This window comes from Camellia sinensis, chromosome 9, assembly GCF_055761805.1.
Source record: "Camellia sinensis isolate YWXY chromosome 9, ASM5576180v1, whole genome shotgun sequence".
Taxonomy (NCBI): domain Eukaryota; kingdom Viridiplantae; phylum Streptophyta; class Magnoliopsida; order Ericales; family Theaceae; genus Camellia; species Camellia sinensis.
The window spans coordinates 24,453,887-24,471,770 of record NC_138969.1 but is presented as its reverse complement, the minus strand read 5'-3'; the positions used below and the strand labels follow the sequence as shown (position 1 = coordinate 24,471,770).

The following is a 17,884-nucleotide window of genomic DNA, read 5'->3' as shown; positions in this document are numbered from 1 at the left end:
AAGTCAAGTTTAATGGTTAATCTAACATAAAGTTCAAAACTAAATTAACTATGATTATGATCTCAATAAAGCAAGCCCAATAATTTGATTAAAGTTTAGGACTATACATATGTATATAAATATATAAATAACATTGAAGTTAAATCAACATCCAAGGATGCCCTTATTAATTTTGAAAATCACAAGCATAAAATGTGGAAGAGATGCTTTCCTCATAAGTTTGTTTACAATTTTCAACATACCGAAGTCTGATATTCTTGATTGCTACTAGAACATCCTTCATGATCATCCTCTCCTCAGGTGAGTCTTCAGAGCAATTCAAAGCCAATTGCATAAGAGATGACACACATTGCACCTTTGCATTGTTGTGTTCAATGTTTTGTCTGAGCAAGTTGGCATCTAGAACTTGAACTATCGCATTAGGCAATGCATTAGCCACCCAACACTTCAAACTCAGATCTCCATCAAATCTTGCATCAATGGGCTTTGATCTTGTAAATGTTTCCATCAACATGATGCCATAACTGTAAACATCACATTTTGTCGAGACTAATCCTTCCAGTCCATACTCTACATTACATTCATGAGAAGTAACATGGTGAGAACAGTAAAATAATTTATCATAAACTTAAATTGAAACTTAATCCTTTGCTTGTGTCGACCGAAAATATTTTATGCATTTTTGGTGTTTGGTATGACAGAACACGAAAGGCAATACAAACATTTTCCTAGTCAACAAAGCAACAAGGTTACTTGGGCAAAAAACGTTTTGACACTAAAGTTTTATCAATGACAACACACTTCCACTACCACTGCTACTACCATATCACCCTACTACCTCCACCAACATCATCACTAACACATTAGTTTCAAAGTCACAACCAAACACAAGAAAGTATTTTCTATTGAAAAAAAATGTTTATTTTTTGTTGAAAAAAGCAAATGAATTAAAAACAATGAAAGCATAGACATGAAAAGGAATTGTAAGATAGAACCATCACCTGGTGCAATATATCCAAATGTTGCTATTGTCCTTGTTTGTGTAATGCTCTCCCCCATACCTAACAACTTTGCAATGCCGAAATCACTCACATGTGCAACCATATCATCATCTAGTAACACATTGCTTGGTTTCAAATCACAATGAGCCACAGGCACTGAATAACCATGGTGAAGATACTCCAAGGCACAAGCCACATCTATCATTATGTCCAGCCTCTGCAACATATCTAGGAAATAGTTGTGAGAATACAACCATTTTTCCAGAGTGCCATTAGGCATGTACTCAAGCACTAGGGCTTTAAAATCAGGGGTTGAGCAACTGCTAATGACTTTGGTGAGATTTCGGTGACGAATGTTGCGCAATATTTCACATTCTGTTTCAAAACTTTTGAACGCGCCATCTAGTTCCAATTTGAACACCTTCGTAGCAAAAATTGTCCTTCCAGGAAGCATTCCTTTATAAACTAAACTGAAACTCCCTGTGCCAAGCAAGTTGCTTTCACTAAACATATTGGTTGCTCGTGAAAGTTCATGGTATGTAATTCTTTCATGGCATATTCTTTGAGGAAAAAATTCAGTTTGAACTGGAATTTTGTTTCTCCTTTGGCGGCGTCTTATAAATGTAAATACAAAGATCATGGCAAGCAATATTGATGCAATTGGCAGCAAAATATATACAACTAGCAGCATTTGTTTTGTTCTCGATTGATGAGGAGAGTCGGTATGGCATGGTGGGACTTGCAACCGAGGAGCACCACACAACGCTTCATTCAACATGAAAGATTGATATGTGAAGTTTGCGAAAGACCCTCTACTTGGAATTTCTCCTGTTAATCTATTAAAAGATACATTGAAGTACCTCAGCTGTGAAAGTGCCTCTAATGACTTGGGAATTACACCAGATAGATTGTTATGGGATAGGTCACAAAATTGCAAGTCTATCAAACTACCAATTGACTGAGGAATTGGTCCCTGTAATCTGTTATGTGTGAAAGAAAGATTAATCACACCTTGTAGACCTCCGATGGTGCTTGGGATTTGTCCTGAGAATTGGTTCATCGATAGATCAATCCTAATTGCAACCTTTAAATTGCCAAGTTCTAGTGGTAAATATCCACTTAAATAATTCGAGGATAAGTTAAGTTCTAGGAGATCCTTGAGGCTCCACAAACTTGTGGGTATGCTAGAAATTAATTTATTTGAATCTAGATCCAAATATCTTAGGGAAGTAATATTCCCTAGACATGCTGGTATCAGTCCAGAAAGGTTATTTTTTCCCAAGTGTAACTCACCCAGGTTCTTTAAATAGCATAGATCAACTGGTATGAATCCTTGTATTCGGTTTCCATTAAGATCTAGTCTTTGAAGCTTGGTTAAACTTTTGATTGTGGTTGGAATGAATCCAGTCAACTCATTGCCATTCATTCGTAAGAAAGCTAAATTGCTTAAGTTTTCTATTTCACTAGGAATGCTGCCTCTGATTCCACAATAACTAGCATCAATATCGGCCAGAGAATTGGAGAGATTCCCAATAGAAGCTGGAAGTATGCCATTTAGAGGATTGTTATTGATCCATATTCTGTTTAATTTTCTGCAACTTGACAAGGAAGTGAGGAAGCTCAATTCAGAAGAAGAAGATTCACAAGTGAAGTAGTTTCCTGGTAGCACGAGATACTCAAGGAGTCTTAGGTTGCCAAGTGAGCTTGGAATTGAACCACTAAATCTGTTAGATGAAAGATCTAAATCAATGAGTTTAGAAGCATTTGAGATAGAGTCGGTAACAATTCCACTGAGGTCATTTCCGTCAAGCCAAAGTCGTTCAAGATTGGGTAGCGAAACACCTATACTTGATGGAAGTGTACCTGAAAGCTGATTATGGAAGAATCCAACTATCTGTATTGTTGAGATATTAAAGATTGTTGCAGGAATGGGGCCCATTAAGTTATTGAACGCGAGACTTAGTTGCTCCATTTTTAGAAGCTTACCGATCTCCTCTGGTATTGAACCTGGAAAAATTTAAACAACAATTAAACTTGTAGAAAGTATTATTGGGAATATAGTTAAAATACTAATCCAGAGTGTCGTTAGTGTTTTTCTTTAAAATTTGCAAAAATCTTGTCTTTGGGATGTGGATGTTCAACTAGCTTTGCTGGATTTAATATAGTTCTCGTAAATATATAAATAGGTCATTGGCGGCTCCAACATTTTTGTTTATTGGTGCTAATATATTTCCACAAATTATAACAAAAAAAAAGAAAAAGATTTACTCTTATCAATAACCATTTTTAATAATTTAACAAAGACAATTAAATTTCTTTAAATCATTAATAAATACTAATATTTTTACAAAAAAAAAAAAAAGAAAAAAAAAATACAAATACATAAACTACCTCCTCCCCCCGGTGTATACCACATATACATTATTGTTACTTATTTTTGTTGTGTTACATATTTTCGTGATAAATGTTACATACTTTTTTATAGTAGAATTATGACAATTTGTGATTGAGAAATGAAATTAAGCATTTTGTGATAATGTAATGAATTTTTGTAGTAATGTTACATATTTTTTGGTTAGAAAATATTTGGATAAAAAAATTTATAACATCACCACAAAAATACTTAAATTTACCACAAAATATATAACTTTATTTTTGAATCACAAATTATCGTAACTTTACCAAGAAAAATATGTAATAATTGCCTCAAAAATACGTAACATACACACACACACACACACAAAAACATAACAGAGTGCATATGATACAAACCTTTTGACGAATTTTTGCATTTTGAAATCATTGCATAATTGTCACATTGTAATGTTATCAAGTACTTTATTTTTCATTGTATGTGATTAAACAATTAGACATCCATTAATCTGCCATTTGATTGTACAATGAAATCTTTATGAATTTCATTACTTAAAAAGGACTCTTTCCAACATTCTAGTCCTTGCTAGTAAAAGCAATGAGAAAGATCTTTTGTATTCAATGCCCTCCATCATCTTGTTCTAAACATTCTTTCCATCACATAATTAATCTTTCCAGCACTGTGGTGGGAAAGAGTTTTGAAATAGAAACATAGGAGATAATAGGATAGAGATGATTTGTGCTTTGAAAAAAGAAGAAGCTAATTTCATAAGCAAGTAATTGAAGATTTTAAAATTTTGCTTTGACTCTTTGCAATGGGTTCAATTTTTATAAATCAACGGGGTCAATTTTACTACAAAATATAAATAATAATTTTTTTTAATAACCTAGCAGGGTCAATTGACACCACAACTCTCTATCTGAAGCAGCCCCTGGAATGGATAACTGTTTTTTATTTTTTAATGCTGGAGAACTCCAATCGGCTCACCATGTCATCCAATACAAGGTTTTGATATTCTTTTTTCCTAATTTTTATCTAATCCGTATACTACATATCCTTTTCTGCTATTGTTTTGTATTATGGCTTTTTGAATTGAACATTTCTGAGCAATCTAGATTTAGTTTGTTTGGTTGCAAGTCTAAATAGCTATTCTGGTCACATTTCTAGCTAAAACATGTTGTGATTCTACTGCTTTTCATCTCTGAACTTTTTTGGTAGTTTTAGAATAATAATTTTCTATTACCTTCTTTGGTTGTTGAAATGGTGGATTATTTGATTGCTACAGAAATTCTTGCATTCTGGTCAACTGGGTTTTTTATGGATTCAATTTGAACTTCTGTGTCAAACTAATTTGTAGGAGTTCTAATATGTACCTAAAAAAATATTAAAGTAAAATGTCCAAATTTTGAAGGTATGGTTATTTTGAGCCACACCCAGGATGGATTTATCAACAGGTTTCAAATTTTGAACTCTTCTTTAAATAGTTAACATAATTGGTTGAATTAAAGATTGAACATTTTGGTGTTAAATGAACTTGTATTCTTTCTATTCCATGTATGTAGTAAAAGATTTCCATTATTTCCCACCATCTTGATTTGAAAATTAAAAAAGGAAAATCAAACCAAATTACACAAAAAAAAAAAAAAAAAAAAAAGGAAAGCAAAACAGAGCAAAAAACACAAAGGCAAAACGGTGATGTCACTTGTCATAGCATGGTGCTGTGACAGCGCGGATCCCAATCCCGATTAGATGAGTCCAATCAAATTATTAGAGATTTTTTTTTGTATACTTAGGGTTAGTTTGGCAAGGGTTCATTGGGTTTTTTTGGCTCAATGAACCATAAAAGACAGAATAGGCTCATGAGCCACAACAGACAAAATATCTCATCCAACCCCATAATCATTACACTCTTCTCTCATAAAAAAATCAAAACCAAACTAAGCTTGGCTCATATAGTCAAAAAAGTCAAAAAGTCAACCCACTTCCCAAACGGAGGCTTATAATCAAAGAAAAATTGAAAATTGATTATTAAAATATTTAATGAAATGGTATTAAAATTGAAAGACCAATCGTAGAATTACAAATGTATTTTTCATATTTAAAAGTTTAAAAAAATTAGAAAACTGGATTAAAACTTTAAATTTTAAAGGGACAATAATGTTTTTATTTGTATAATAGTAAATATAGATATAGATAAGACTAAGATAAAGTTTGGTGCGTTTGTTTGGACGGACTGGATAAGAGGGATTGTAATCCATCAGAATATTAGTCTGAGGATGCATTGTCCCACAACTATTTGGTTGGACTAAATTTGTGTCCTATGTTTGTTTAGTCATGAGATTAGATATCTTGATTGGACTATTTTTAGTTATCCAATATTTGTTTGGGATATTATGGAGAAGGATAATTTTATTTAATATATAAATTAAATTTTCAACAACACTAAAAAAATTTAATTTATAAAGCCATAGTTTATAATTTATTATTTTTAAATAAATTTAATTTACAATTTATATTTTTTATTTAATATATAATTTTAAATTAACAACACTAAAAAAATGATTTAATTTAATATGTAAATTTAATTTTTTAACAACACAAAAACTTTAATTTATAAGGCCATAATTTATTATTTATTATTTTTAATTAAATTTAATTTATAATTTATAATTTATAATTAAATTTTTTTATTTAATACGTAATTTTAAATTAACAACACTAAAAAATAATTTATAAATGTTCAAAAGACTATTTTACCATTTTCTAATTGTTTGTTAAGTAATAGCATGAAGGGTAAAATGGACAATTCACAAAATAATCTCATGGAATACCAATCCCATTGTTTCTATCCCACCCTCCCCCATGAGATAGGATAGTCTCATATTTGTGGGACTAATAGTTCAGGGGGACTATTAGTCCGGAGCAAAAAAAATGAAACAAACAATAGACTATTAGTCCGGTGGAACTAATAATCCAATCTCATCCCTAATCCCTCAAATAGGATTAAAAGATCCAAAATTTTAACGAGAATGGGACCAACCAAGCAAGCTGTAATTCTTTCTAAACTATTCACCCCGCGTCACTGATATTTTAAAAACTGTGTATTATGACTCTATTTGTTTTGATGTAAAAATATTTTATATAAAAAAATATTTTTTTTACAAATTGATTTTATATAGAAAAAATAAATTTTTTTTTTATTTTTCGGCATTTAGTTGACATTTGAAATAAAATCATTTCATTACTTAAAAGTTAAATTTTGATTCAATAAAGTGTTAACTTTTTAGCGAGTTAAGACATTTATTTGAAATGACTAAATGTGTTGAAAATTTAATAAGTGAGGGTCAACTTTGTAAAAATTAACTTACGAAAATCTTAAAGGTATGTCATTTTTGGGAATATGATGCAATTCCTTAAAAAATGTTTTACTTGATTTTTGTTCAACCAATTAACGAAACATGAGTAAGAAAATTTTTGACAAAATTTTTTTAGGGGAACCTATCGAAAAACACTATGATACACACCTTTCAAAAAATATGTATACCATATGCACCTTATAACTAAAGAAAAAAATGACATAATTTTATATTTTCTGAGTCATAACTAAAAAAAATATCATTACCAAATACATCATGAGACATAACTAAAAATCTCATGAGTTATAATTAAAATAATATCATAATTAAAAAAATTATAACTAAAGAAAAAAATAAAATAATTAAAAATATATACAGTCCACTTCTTTCACGGACATGTATAATTAAAATAATATTATAATTAAAAAATAAAATAACTAAAAATTATAACTTCATTGCTTATAATTTGAAGGAAGCAAAGTTCTTGAAAAAATCTTGTCCACAGATTGAGTTACTCTAGCCAAAAGTAGAAATGCGTAGTGTGATTAAGACTAGTAGTGCCCTTTCCTTCCCAAAGTCACCGACTAAAGTTTCAGAGATAGATGAGTTACCTGACAAATTATTTTCACCAAGGTCAACTTCTAAGAGCGTGGTACAATTGCCAATTTCTCTTGGAATGTTTACTGTTAATGAATATCAAAACTGTTAATATATATATATATATATATCATAATTTAGGAATTAAAATTCGATTAGGATTTGATTTCTATCACTCTCCTGTATATAAGAGCTCTTATACATTGTTATTGATATAATACAGATACACAATTTTTCATTTTTTTCGACTATTCTAACATGATATCAAAGCGTAAGTCTTGAATCCTATCTCCTCTTTTTTCTTGCTTATTGCCCGTACACAGTGGCATTATAACATCTCTCTTCTTTTTCATCATTACACCATTCTATGCTTCATAACATTGTTTTGTCACTGTTCCGTCATCATTGTTGACCAAAATTTTATAATGTTTTTCCCACAATGCTCGGAATTGTGTCGTGATTCCAACGCCCCCAGGCCCGTCGCCAAACACCTCCTCAAACGCTCTCACATGTCGCTTTTGTAGTCGGCGCGTCTAGCCTTCCTTTGCTACTCTCCCACGCACAAATATGCGTCTTTCCGCTGATTGCTCACGTCAGCTTGACGCCAGCCCTTTTCCCCACGTGCGCCGTTCCTGCTACCTTGCACTCGCGTGTGCCGTCCTTGCTACTATGCACCCGCATGCGCCGTTTCTGCTACTGTGCACTGCGCGCCCCTCGCTGCTATTGTGTCGTGCCTCCATTTGCTATTGTGCACCGTGCCTCTGCTGACGTCATCTCTGCACCATTTAGCCATTTCCTAGCTATTTTCGGTCTTCTGAACTCACTGGCACGATCTATTTCACCTAATTTTGCTCCTACAGTTCTGTTCCTATTTATTTTGTCCTATCACCATATTATTATGGATCGTCGTGATATCTCCCATCCAATTTCTGTTATGCGTGATGAATCCAATTATGTTCTGTGTGCCCAAGCTATGTCTTCCTTCCTCAAAAGTCGGAAACTCTAGCGTATTATCACCGGGGATATGACTAAACCAGTGAAAGATGCCCCTGAAACTGCTGCTAAATATGAAGACTGCTTAGAAGATTGGGACAGTAAGATACCAGATCATTATTTGGCTTTGGAATACCTCTGTTCCCTCTATTAGTCTTCAGTTTGGTCGTTTTCAGCTTGACTCTATTATCACTCCTGCTAAAGACAATTGGGAGTTTTTGAAAGAACGATACCAGACTGTCGATTTTGCCCATCAGTATCAACTTCAGAGCCAATTTCACTGCATGCGTCAAGAACCTGGTCAGTCTATTAATGACTTTATTTCTCAGATGTATTCTGTTTAGGACTAGCTTGCTCTCTCAGAACCTCCACGGCCTCACCTTGAAGATGCTACTTTATTCATTAAATATCGTAATCAGCAGCGGTTGGTTCAATTTCTCATGGCTCTCACTACCCATTTTGAGCCCGTACATGCATCTCTCATTCATCGCACTCCACTGCCCACTCTTAAGTAAGCTATTTCAGAGCTGTTATCTGAGGAAACTCGTCTTGGTACTCTCTAGACTCATCATATGGACTTTGTTCTTGTCACTCCTTAGTCACGGACTTCTTCTTTCTTGTCAACCCAGCGATTCACTGCTTGCATTTATTGTCAGAATCAGGGTCTTCCTTCTACTCATCTTCTGGTTCATTGCCCAATCAGACCCTGTCGGTATTGCAAAAAAATTGGTCCACAGTAGGATTGTTTTCACAATCCCTCTCGGTCTTCTTCTACTGGTCACTCCTCTCGTCGTTGCTCTTCTAGGGATAGTTCACATCGTCTTGGGAATCAATCTAGATCTTTGCCTGCTCACCGTACTACTGTTACTGCCTCTAAGGATTTTTCTGAGCCTCCAGACTTGTCTGCTCTTGTCTTCTCCCAAACTGATGTTGAGGCCATGTTCAAATAATTTCTCTCCCCCTCTAATACACCTTTTCTTACTGCTCTGTCTGTGACTTCAGGTACGTCTTCTTAGTATTTTGACTCCGTATGTTATAATCATATGACTTCTAATTCTACTATATTTTCTTTCATCTCTCCCTCGGCACATATTCCCTTTATTCATACTATTGATGGTTTTCTTATGTCTGTAAGTCATGTTGGCTCTATTTCTACCTCTCATTTTTCTTTACCATATGTTTTTCATATCCCTGCTTTTATCTTAAACCTTATCTCTATTAGTCAATTATGTGAGCTTGGTCTAACTACCACATTTTCTGCTAATGGTTGTTTGGTGCAAGACCCTCAGACGAGATAGACTCTTGGGATCGGCCATAAGCATGGACATCTCTATGAGCTCATTCACCTTCATGTTCCGGACTCCACACAGTTAGCTACTCCTGCATCTGATTCTTCTTTGTCCCATTTTCTTCTTTGGCATTGTCGCGTAGGTCATATTTTTGTTAGTAGGTTAAAGTCTTTGGTTTCTAGTGGTTAGTTGGGTCATGTACTTCCCGATCATTTGATTGTTTGCCTTGTCAACTTGCAAAATAACCTGCTTTATCTTTTAATAAAGTACTTCTATTTCCCATGCACCTTTTGATCTTATACATTCTGATATCTGGAGCCCATCACCTAGTACTACCATGGGGGGATCTCGGTATTTTGTTATCTTTGTTGATGATTTTTCACTGTTTACTTAGTTGTTTCTCATGAAAAATCGATTTGAACTTAAACAAATTTATTATACCTTTGCAAAAATGGTTCAAACCCAATTTTCAATGAACATTAAAATCGAGTCATGGAACTCAGCCTCATTGTTTTTGTGCTGGCATGTCCCAGCATAATGGACGCGCTGAATGGAAACATCGATATATTTTTTACAGTACTCGAGCTATCATTCTCTCTTCTTCCTGTATTGAAAAACTTTTGGGGGGGAGCTGCACTTACTGCTGTGAATACTATTAATTGTGTTCCCACTCCTGTCATCCACAATTAAACTCCCTTTGAACGCTGCATGGCACTAGCCCTCCATACACACATCTTTGGGTTTTTGGGTCTGCATGTATTGTCCTCCTTCAACCTCATGAACACACCAAACTTGAACCTCGTTCTCGTCTTTGTTGCTTTCTCGGGTATGGGATTAAACATAAAGGTTATCGCTGTTGGGATCATATCTCTAAGCGTCTTCGTGTATCTCGTCATGTGGTTTTCTAGAAGCATAAAATGTTTTCATCCCTATTCTCATTTTATTTATCCTCACGCTCTACCTCCATCATGTTTACTAATCCTTCCATAGATCTCTTCTCTAATGCATTTGATGCAGGTTCCTCCTTTGTGGAGATGCCTTTGCTGACCCTTGATCCCGTTCAAACTGCTCTCCTTGATGTTCTACTGCCCATTGTGCCTTCTAGCTCGTCTTCTACCTCTCCACCAAACTTTTCCCCCACAAATCTTCCCACCGGTTGTCCACATCAGGTAACTCAACAACCTGTTCATCTTCGTGATTATATTGTTGGGTTTACTGCCTTTTATACTTATGAACCTACCTCCTATCGTAAGGCTTGTACTAATCCTCTCTGGCAGCAAGCTATGACTGATGAACTATAGGCTTTAGACAAAACTCATACTTGGGATGTCGTTGATCTTCCTTCTAGGAAGACTACGATTGGCTGCAAATGGGTATACAAAATCAAGACCCATTCTGATGGCTCTATTCAACGCTACAAAGCCCGTCTTGTTGCAAAGGGCTTCACTCAGGAATGTGGCATTGATTATAAGGAGACTTTCACTTCAGTTGCTCGGTTTACCTTTATGCGTAGCTTAATTGCTGTTGCCGCTGCTCGCCACTAGGATTTATTTTAGATGGATGTCAAAAATACCTTTCTTAATGGTGATCTTCTTGAGAAAGTCTACATGTAACCTCCCCCTGGGTTTGCTTATCCGGCTCATAAGGTTTGTAAATTACAGCGTGCTCTCTATGGTCTCAAGCAAGCTCCACGAGCTTGGTTTGCTAAATTCAGTTCCACCATCCATGACTTCGGCTTCACTTTCAGCCCATATGACGTTGCTCTATTTGTTCGGACCACTCCTCATGGAACCACTCTTCTTCTTCTTTACGTGGATGATATGATTATCACCGGTGATGATGTGGCTAGTATTCTTAGCCTCAAACAATTTCTTAATCATTAGTTTGAGATGAAGGACCTTGGTACTCTCAATTATTTCTTAGGGCTTGAAATCTCTCTTGATTCCATTGGTTATTATTTGTCACAAACCAAATATGCATCCGATCTTCTAGCACATACTGGTCTTACCGATTGCAAGACTACCTCTACTTTCGTTCATCCTCAGACTCGTTTCACTCCTTTAGATGGGGATTTTCTCTCTGATGCTACTCGTTATCGCCAGCTAGTAGGTAGTCTTGTTTATCTCACTGTGACTCGTCCTGACATTGCCTATGTTGTCCATCTTATTAGTCAGTACATGTCGGCTCCTCGCACCTCGCATTATATTGCTCTTCTTCACATACTTCGCTACCTCAAATGCACTATGTTCCATGGACTCCACTACTCTGCTTACTCTTCTCTCGAGCTTTGTGCCTTTTCTGACGCTGATTGGGCTGGGGATCCTATTGATCGACGCTTCACCACGGGTTTCTATTTCTTCTTAGGAGATTCTCTTTTTACTTGGGGCAACAAGAAACAGTACCTCACTGCTCGCTCTATTGAAACTGAATACTGCGCTCTTGCTGACATTACACAGGAACTTTTGTGGCTTTGTTGGCTCCTTGTTAATATGGGTTTTTATTTTCCTGGTGCTATCTCTCTCTATTGTAACAATCAGAGTGCTATTCAGATTGCTCACAATGATGTCTTCCATGATCGCAGCAAACATATTAAAATTGATTGTCATTTCATTCAACAGCATTATACACGTGGTACTGTTCATCCTCTCCCTATTTCTTCTACTGATCAACCTACTGATATTTTCATCAAGGCTCATCCTCCTGGTCGTTTCAATGATCTAATTTCCAAACTCAAGTTGGTTGATGCTTACCCACCTTGAGTTTGACAGGAACTGTTAATGTATATCATAATTTAGGAATTAGAATTCGATTAGGATTTGATTTCTATCACTCTCCTATATATAAGAGCTCTTGTACATTGTTATTGACATAATACAGATACACAATTTTCCATTTCTTTCAACCATTCTAACCCATTAATTTATTTTCCCATAGATAAAGCACTTTCAATGAAGAAATATTAAAGATAAAAGATGGTATGAAACCAGTGAAGTCGGCAGACTCCATACTAAACATCTCCAAATTATGTAGACTACTAAACTCGTGGAATTTCACCTGTAAAAAAATAATAAATTAATTTACAAATTGTACCTACCAAGTGCAGTGCTGTGTTGTGTTGTGTAGTATCAACATACATAAATGCATAATTTCGTCAAAAATTGACGTAGCAAAAATATCGTAACCAAGTCATTACATCAATTTATGATGAGTTTATGTATTTTATAATTGATATTATAAAATTTTATAATAAAATATATATTTTGGTGATAGGTGCATATGCTGCCATATCATTTCCCTCAACATACATACATATATTAAAATAAAGCACTCGTTTGGGAAGAGGTTACTGGATTAAAACAGTAACAAAAAGGCAAAATAGGTTAAAAAGTCAATGAGACAAAATGTAATATCCAAATCATAATTATTTTATTTTTTCTCTCACAAAAGTCAAAATAGTCAAAAGTCCATCCCAAACGAGACTTTTTAGGCCTAAGCAAAAATAATTAAAAAGCTAAAAAACTAAAAAGTCAATCCACTTTTCAAACCGACCCAAAGTTACTTTTCAAATGGGCAGGCATATGTAGTTTGCACATTTGGATAGGCAAAAATTTTGGTAATCCTTTTTTTAATGTTATTTTTTAATCTTGAATTTGTTGAAATAAAGGATAATAATTACTTGAAAAAATTATAAAATAAAAAAAAAATTCAGAGTTTCAGCCTTATAACAAAATAAATTTGAGTTTTTAATTTTGTTATTTTAAACCCTAAACTTTTGATTTATTTTCAATCTGAATCATCTGCCTATTTTCCTCAAATAAAATTGTCAAAAAAATAATATTTTAACTATTAAACTCAATATAAGTATATGAAAAATATCTAAAATATTTATTTTCATTGAGTTTAATGACCAAAATACACTTTTTACGAGTTTTATTTAACAAAAATAGGCAGATAGTTTACATTGAAAACAAACCAAAGTTTAAGATTTAAATCGGTAAAATTAAAGATTTATTTTGTTGAGGGCTCAAACCCTAGTGTTTTTTTTTTTTTGGTAATAATATTTCCTAATTACTTATACTTCATCAACTTTTATGGATAGAAAAGGAAAAATAAAACATTTTCATATTATTTTTTTAAGGCAACCAACATAAAATTTTAGAGTCAATTATTTAAATCAATCAAAATTTATAATCAAATTTGGGGGAAGGAATTTATTAAAAAAATTTAGCTTTTGTTTCATCTATTTTTACTTTCCTTTTCTTTTTCCTTCACTAATCTCTTCACAAATTCAAAGATCCAACAATACTCTTAGACTAGTGTATTCCAAATCAATAATTCTATGATTAGTATATTTATCTATCATGTTTTGTTTATCACCTTTAATGACATTGTTATATTGGTAATAGATATGAGTAGTAGAGCTTGTTATACCAATGACCACCGTCGTCGCTGTCGTTGCTGTCACAACTACAACTACTGCCACCATGAACAATACTATCACTACCACCACCACAACTAAAACCACTACCACCACATCACCACCGTCACCACTACTACCACATTCTCCACAATTACAGTCACTACCACCACTGCCATCACCACCACCGCCGATAAAACTACAACCACTGTCAGTACATCATCGCCACTGCCATTGTAGATATAACCACAACGCCACCTTACCACCATCACCAACACTACAACGACCTACTATTACCAGCAGCAGCAGCAGCAACAACATCAGCATCATAATACCACTACTATCACCACCATCAGTGCCACCACTACACTCAAACTATCATTTCCACAATTATTAATACTATCATGATCTATATGACTTCTTAACTTGTTTGTTACTAGCTTGTCAAAAAAATAAATAACAAATAACAAATTATTTTATTATATTAATTTAATAGGCATGACCAAGCATGAAAGTAAGAATTATCATTATATTCCTACACCATTCCATATTGGTAACCAAACAAGGAAATGAGAATGGACATTCCATTCCATTCGAGTAATGCTATGCATTATGAAAAGTTTAATGAAATTAATCCAAGAGGGATTGCATATCATACAATAAAATATTACAAACTAATCCCAAGGGCAGAGAATTTTCATGATATTTCTTTCATGATGCCTAACATTATTGATTCCATTATCACTCTCATTCAAATAGATGATTTAATTTTCAAACAATATTTGTTGTTCATTTTTTTACAAATAACTGTCATAAAATAATACGGTTATGATTATCGGATTGACTTAATTTTTTTCATAAATAATCTAAATAATATGACTTAAAAAATGAACAATTCAAATCATTAAAACATGACGCATAAAATGCCCATAAGCCCGAACGGTGGGGTCCAATCCACAGAAGAGGGAAGCTTATCCCATACATATATATGAAACGCAAACCAAATTGAATAACAGTAATAAGTGGGAATAAATCATACCTGGAAAGTTGTTACCACCAAGATATAAAATCTGAAGCAAAGACAAATTTCCAATCCCCTTTGGAATGAAACCACTGAATTTATTGTAAGATAATGATAAGAATTGGAGCTCTCTGCATTCACCTAGAGTTGTTGGAATTTGGCCATCAAACTCATTCTCAGAAAGACGGAGAAATTCAAGTTTCGGAAGAAAAACACACAAATCCTCCGGAAGAATACCAGACAACATATTATGTCTGAACTCAATCCGTTGAAGTGATGAGATGTTGAAGATGGTTGGCGGTATAGACCCCGACAAATTATTAAATCCCATCTGTAACCACTTCAGTTTCGTAAGATAACCAATCTCTTCAGGAACTCCTCCCTCTAGAAAATTGTACCTTAAATCGAGAGACTCTAATGTTGATATGTTGCCAATGGAAGGTGAAACCAAACCTGTGAAACTGTTGCTTGCGAGACACAAGTATTGAAGCTTGGGTAAGTTTCCAAACCATGTCGGAACACCTCCACTGAAGTTGTTGAAATTGAAGTCGACAACATTTAGGAGATGCAACTGAGCCAACTCATCTGGAAGATGACCCTGAAAAGTGTTGTTGGTAATGTTGAAGTAGGATAGAAATGAGAGGTTTCCGATGTGGGGTGGGATGGTGCCTCCAATACCCATGTCAGGTAGATTCAAGGCCACCACTCTGTAGTGGCGCTTGCCGCAAGAGACACCAATCCAGTCACAAACTGAGGTGTCTGCGGACCAGTTATTGGCCAATATGTGGTGAGGATTGTCGAAAGTGATATGGGCTTTGAAGGCCAAAAGAGCATACTGATCAGTGGTGAAGCTAGAAACATTCATAGTGAACGCGAAGAACAGTGCAGTTAGATGGAGGAACCAAGTTTTCTCCATGATGGCAGCTGCTGGGATAACTTGAGAGGGAAACAAGAGAGAAAGTGGATATTAAAATAATGAAAGTCTAGTGTTTAAACATTTTGGAAAAAATTACAAATCAGCCTTATTTTTTCAAAGTAATTACAGAATTACGAAAAAATCTACGACTTTAATTATTAAAGTTTACCATTAATTTGATTTTGTTTTTCTAAAAGGATTAGACTTCTTTCATATTCACATCTCAGTATGAGATGATCTAAACTGTTCATTTTTTAGGATTTGTTGAGTAGAATATTCATACAAAAATTAAAATGATCGGATATCGATAGCAATATATTTGAATCAGATTTGTATTACAAAAAATGGATAGCTATTCTTGAGATTATATTTGTGGTCTATTTTTTAAAAAACTAATATGATTCAAACATATAACTATCAATGTCTAATAATCTTAATTTTTTACATAAACATTCTACTCAATGAGTCTAGGAAAGTGAACGGTTCAGATCATCGAAATCAGTTCTAAAATGGGCTTACTAAACTCAAACACTCTCTCAATCTGAGATGACAACTTGAGAGAAACTAAACTCTTTCTAAAAATTCACTGATTTATTATTTCCCCCAACATATTATATTCTCTCATATGTAAAAAGATATAATTTTTTTTGAACATATTGAATTATATGAGCTTAATATTCATAGGACTATTATTAGTCCTATGATTATCAATACTTTTAAATTGTGTGTCCGATCTGATATTTGGATTGTGTCAAACTTATGAGAAGGAATTGAGAAATCTTATCAATTTTTTGATTTAACTAATTAGTGTGAACATATTGTTAGTTCTTCATTTTATGTCTCACTTCTCTCTTGAGATGCAATACTTCTATATGAGAGATGCTATATCTGGACTGACTACTAGCCGCACTTCAATATGTTTATTCAAATATTAGATTATGCATTTTATTAGATTGTTAATCCAATCCCAAGGCTATCACTGTCCTAAACAAACTTGACCAAAGTGTAATAATTTATAATTCTATCCAAAATGGTTTGTCCCACTATTTTATATTGATAAAAATGTGTATTGTTCAGAGACTTATTTCAATAATTCAAATTTTTTATTTTTCAAATAATCATTCATTCAAAGATTTAAATTAATTAAATAATTATATATAGTAATCACATGACCAATTTTTTTTTTTTTTTTTTTCCTTCAAAATAATGAACCGTCTGCAAAATTCCGCATATTTTTTTAAAAATAAATATTATTTAATTTTTTTCCCCTCAACAATCTAATCCAAGAGGCCTGGTGGGCTTAAAATGGCCACATAACACCCTCCCTGCTCTGAGAATCTTCCTCGAAGCAAAACTCGTTTCATCTTCCAAAAGGCCTCAAAAGTCGTTTCATCTTCCAAAATATCAACAATGTCACATCTCTTTTAATATATCATTTTTAAATAATTTTTAATATATACCATTGAAATTAAATCTTACATGATAAAATATTTAACGAATTAAAATTTGATAATTATCAAACATATTATTAGAAATAATTTTTAAATGTGATAAATTAGATGTCTCAAGTTATTTTTAAAAATTATATATTTATAATAATAAGGGATATATTTGTCTCCAGTCCACTTTGTAGATTGGGCGACATTGTTGGGCCTGTGGAGTCCACCACAGGTTCTATTTTAATAATCTAAATTGTTCAATGTGTAGAACTCGTTGAATATTTTATTCCTGTAAAAAAATCACATTGATCGGATATAGAGAGCTATTGATCAAATCAGATTTTTGTCAACAATTTATTTTAAAAATTATATTTACCGTTGACAAAAATCTAATCTGATCAAGTAGCTATCGATATCCAATCAATGTGATTTTTTATAGGGATAAAATATTCGAAGAGTTATACATATTGAATGATTCAGA

The 17,884-nt window shown here is 33.6% G+C and overlaps 1 protein-coding gene across 2 annotated transcripts; it reads right to left on the bottom strand.

Annotated features, from left to right (window-relative positions):
• Positions 1 to 8: 8 nt before the first annotated feature.
• On the bottom strand, positions 9 to 15,979 carry LOC114297108 (uncharacterized). Of its 2 annotated transcripts, none has more exons than XM_082886309.1 (3): positions 15,067 to 15,979; positions 1,002 to 3,008; positions 9 to 570 (listed from the first exon to the last, which is right to left on the bottom strand). In XM_082886309.1, the coding sequence occupies exons 1-3, from the start codon at positions 15,962 to 15,964 to the stop codon at positions 167 to 169; spliced, it is 3,309 nt and encodes a 1,102-aa protein (XP_082742435.1). In that variant the 5' UTR covers positions 15,965 to 15,979; the 3' UTR covers positions 9 to 166. The 2 variants fall into 2 exon arrangements, with proteins under 2 accessions (XP_082742435.1, XP_082742436.1); XM_082886310.1 differs by having other exon boundaries at positions 373 to 524.
• Between the last annotated feature and the right edge of the window lie 1,905 nt (positions 15,980 to 17,884).

Bases quoted from the DNA above. Each gene is read 5' to 3' on its own strand.
- LOC114297108 (XM_082886309.1), bottom strand. From the start codon at position 15,964: ATGGAGAAAACTTGGTTCCTCCATCTAACTGCACTGTTCTTCGCGTTC. The intron at 3,009-15,066 runs GTATGATTTATT...AAATTTTTCCAG, and splicing joins TGGTGGTAACAACTTTCCAG to GTTCAATACCAGAGGAGATC. The intron at 571-1,001 runs GTGATGGTTCTA...AATGTAATGTAG, and splicing joins ATTTGGATATATTGCACCAG to AGTATGGACTGGAAGGATTA.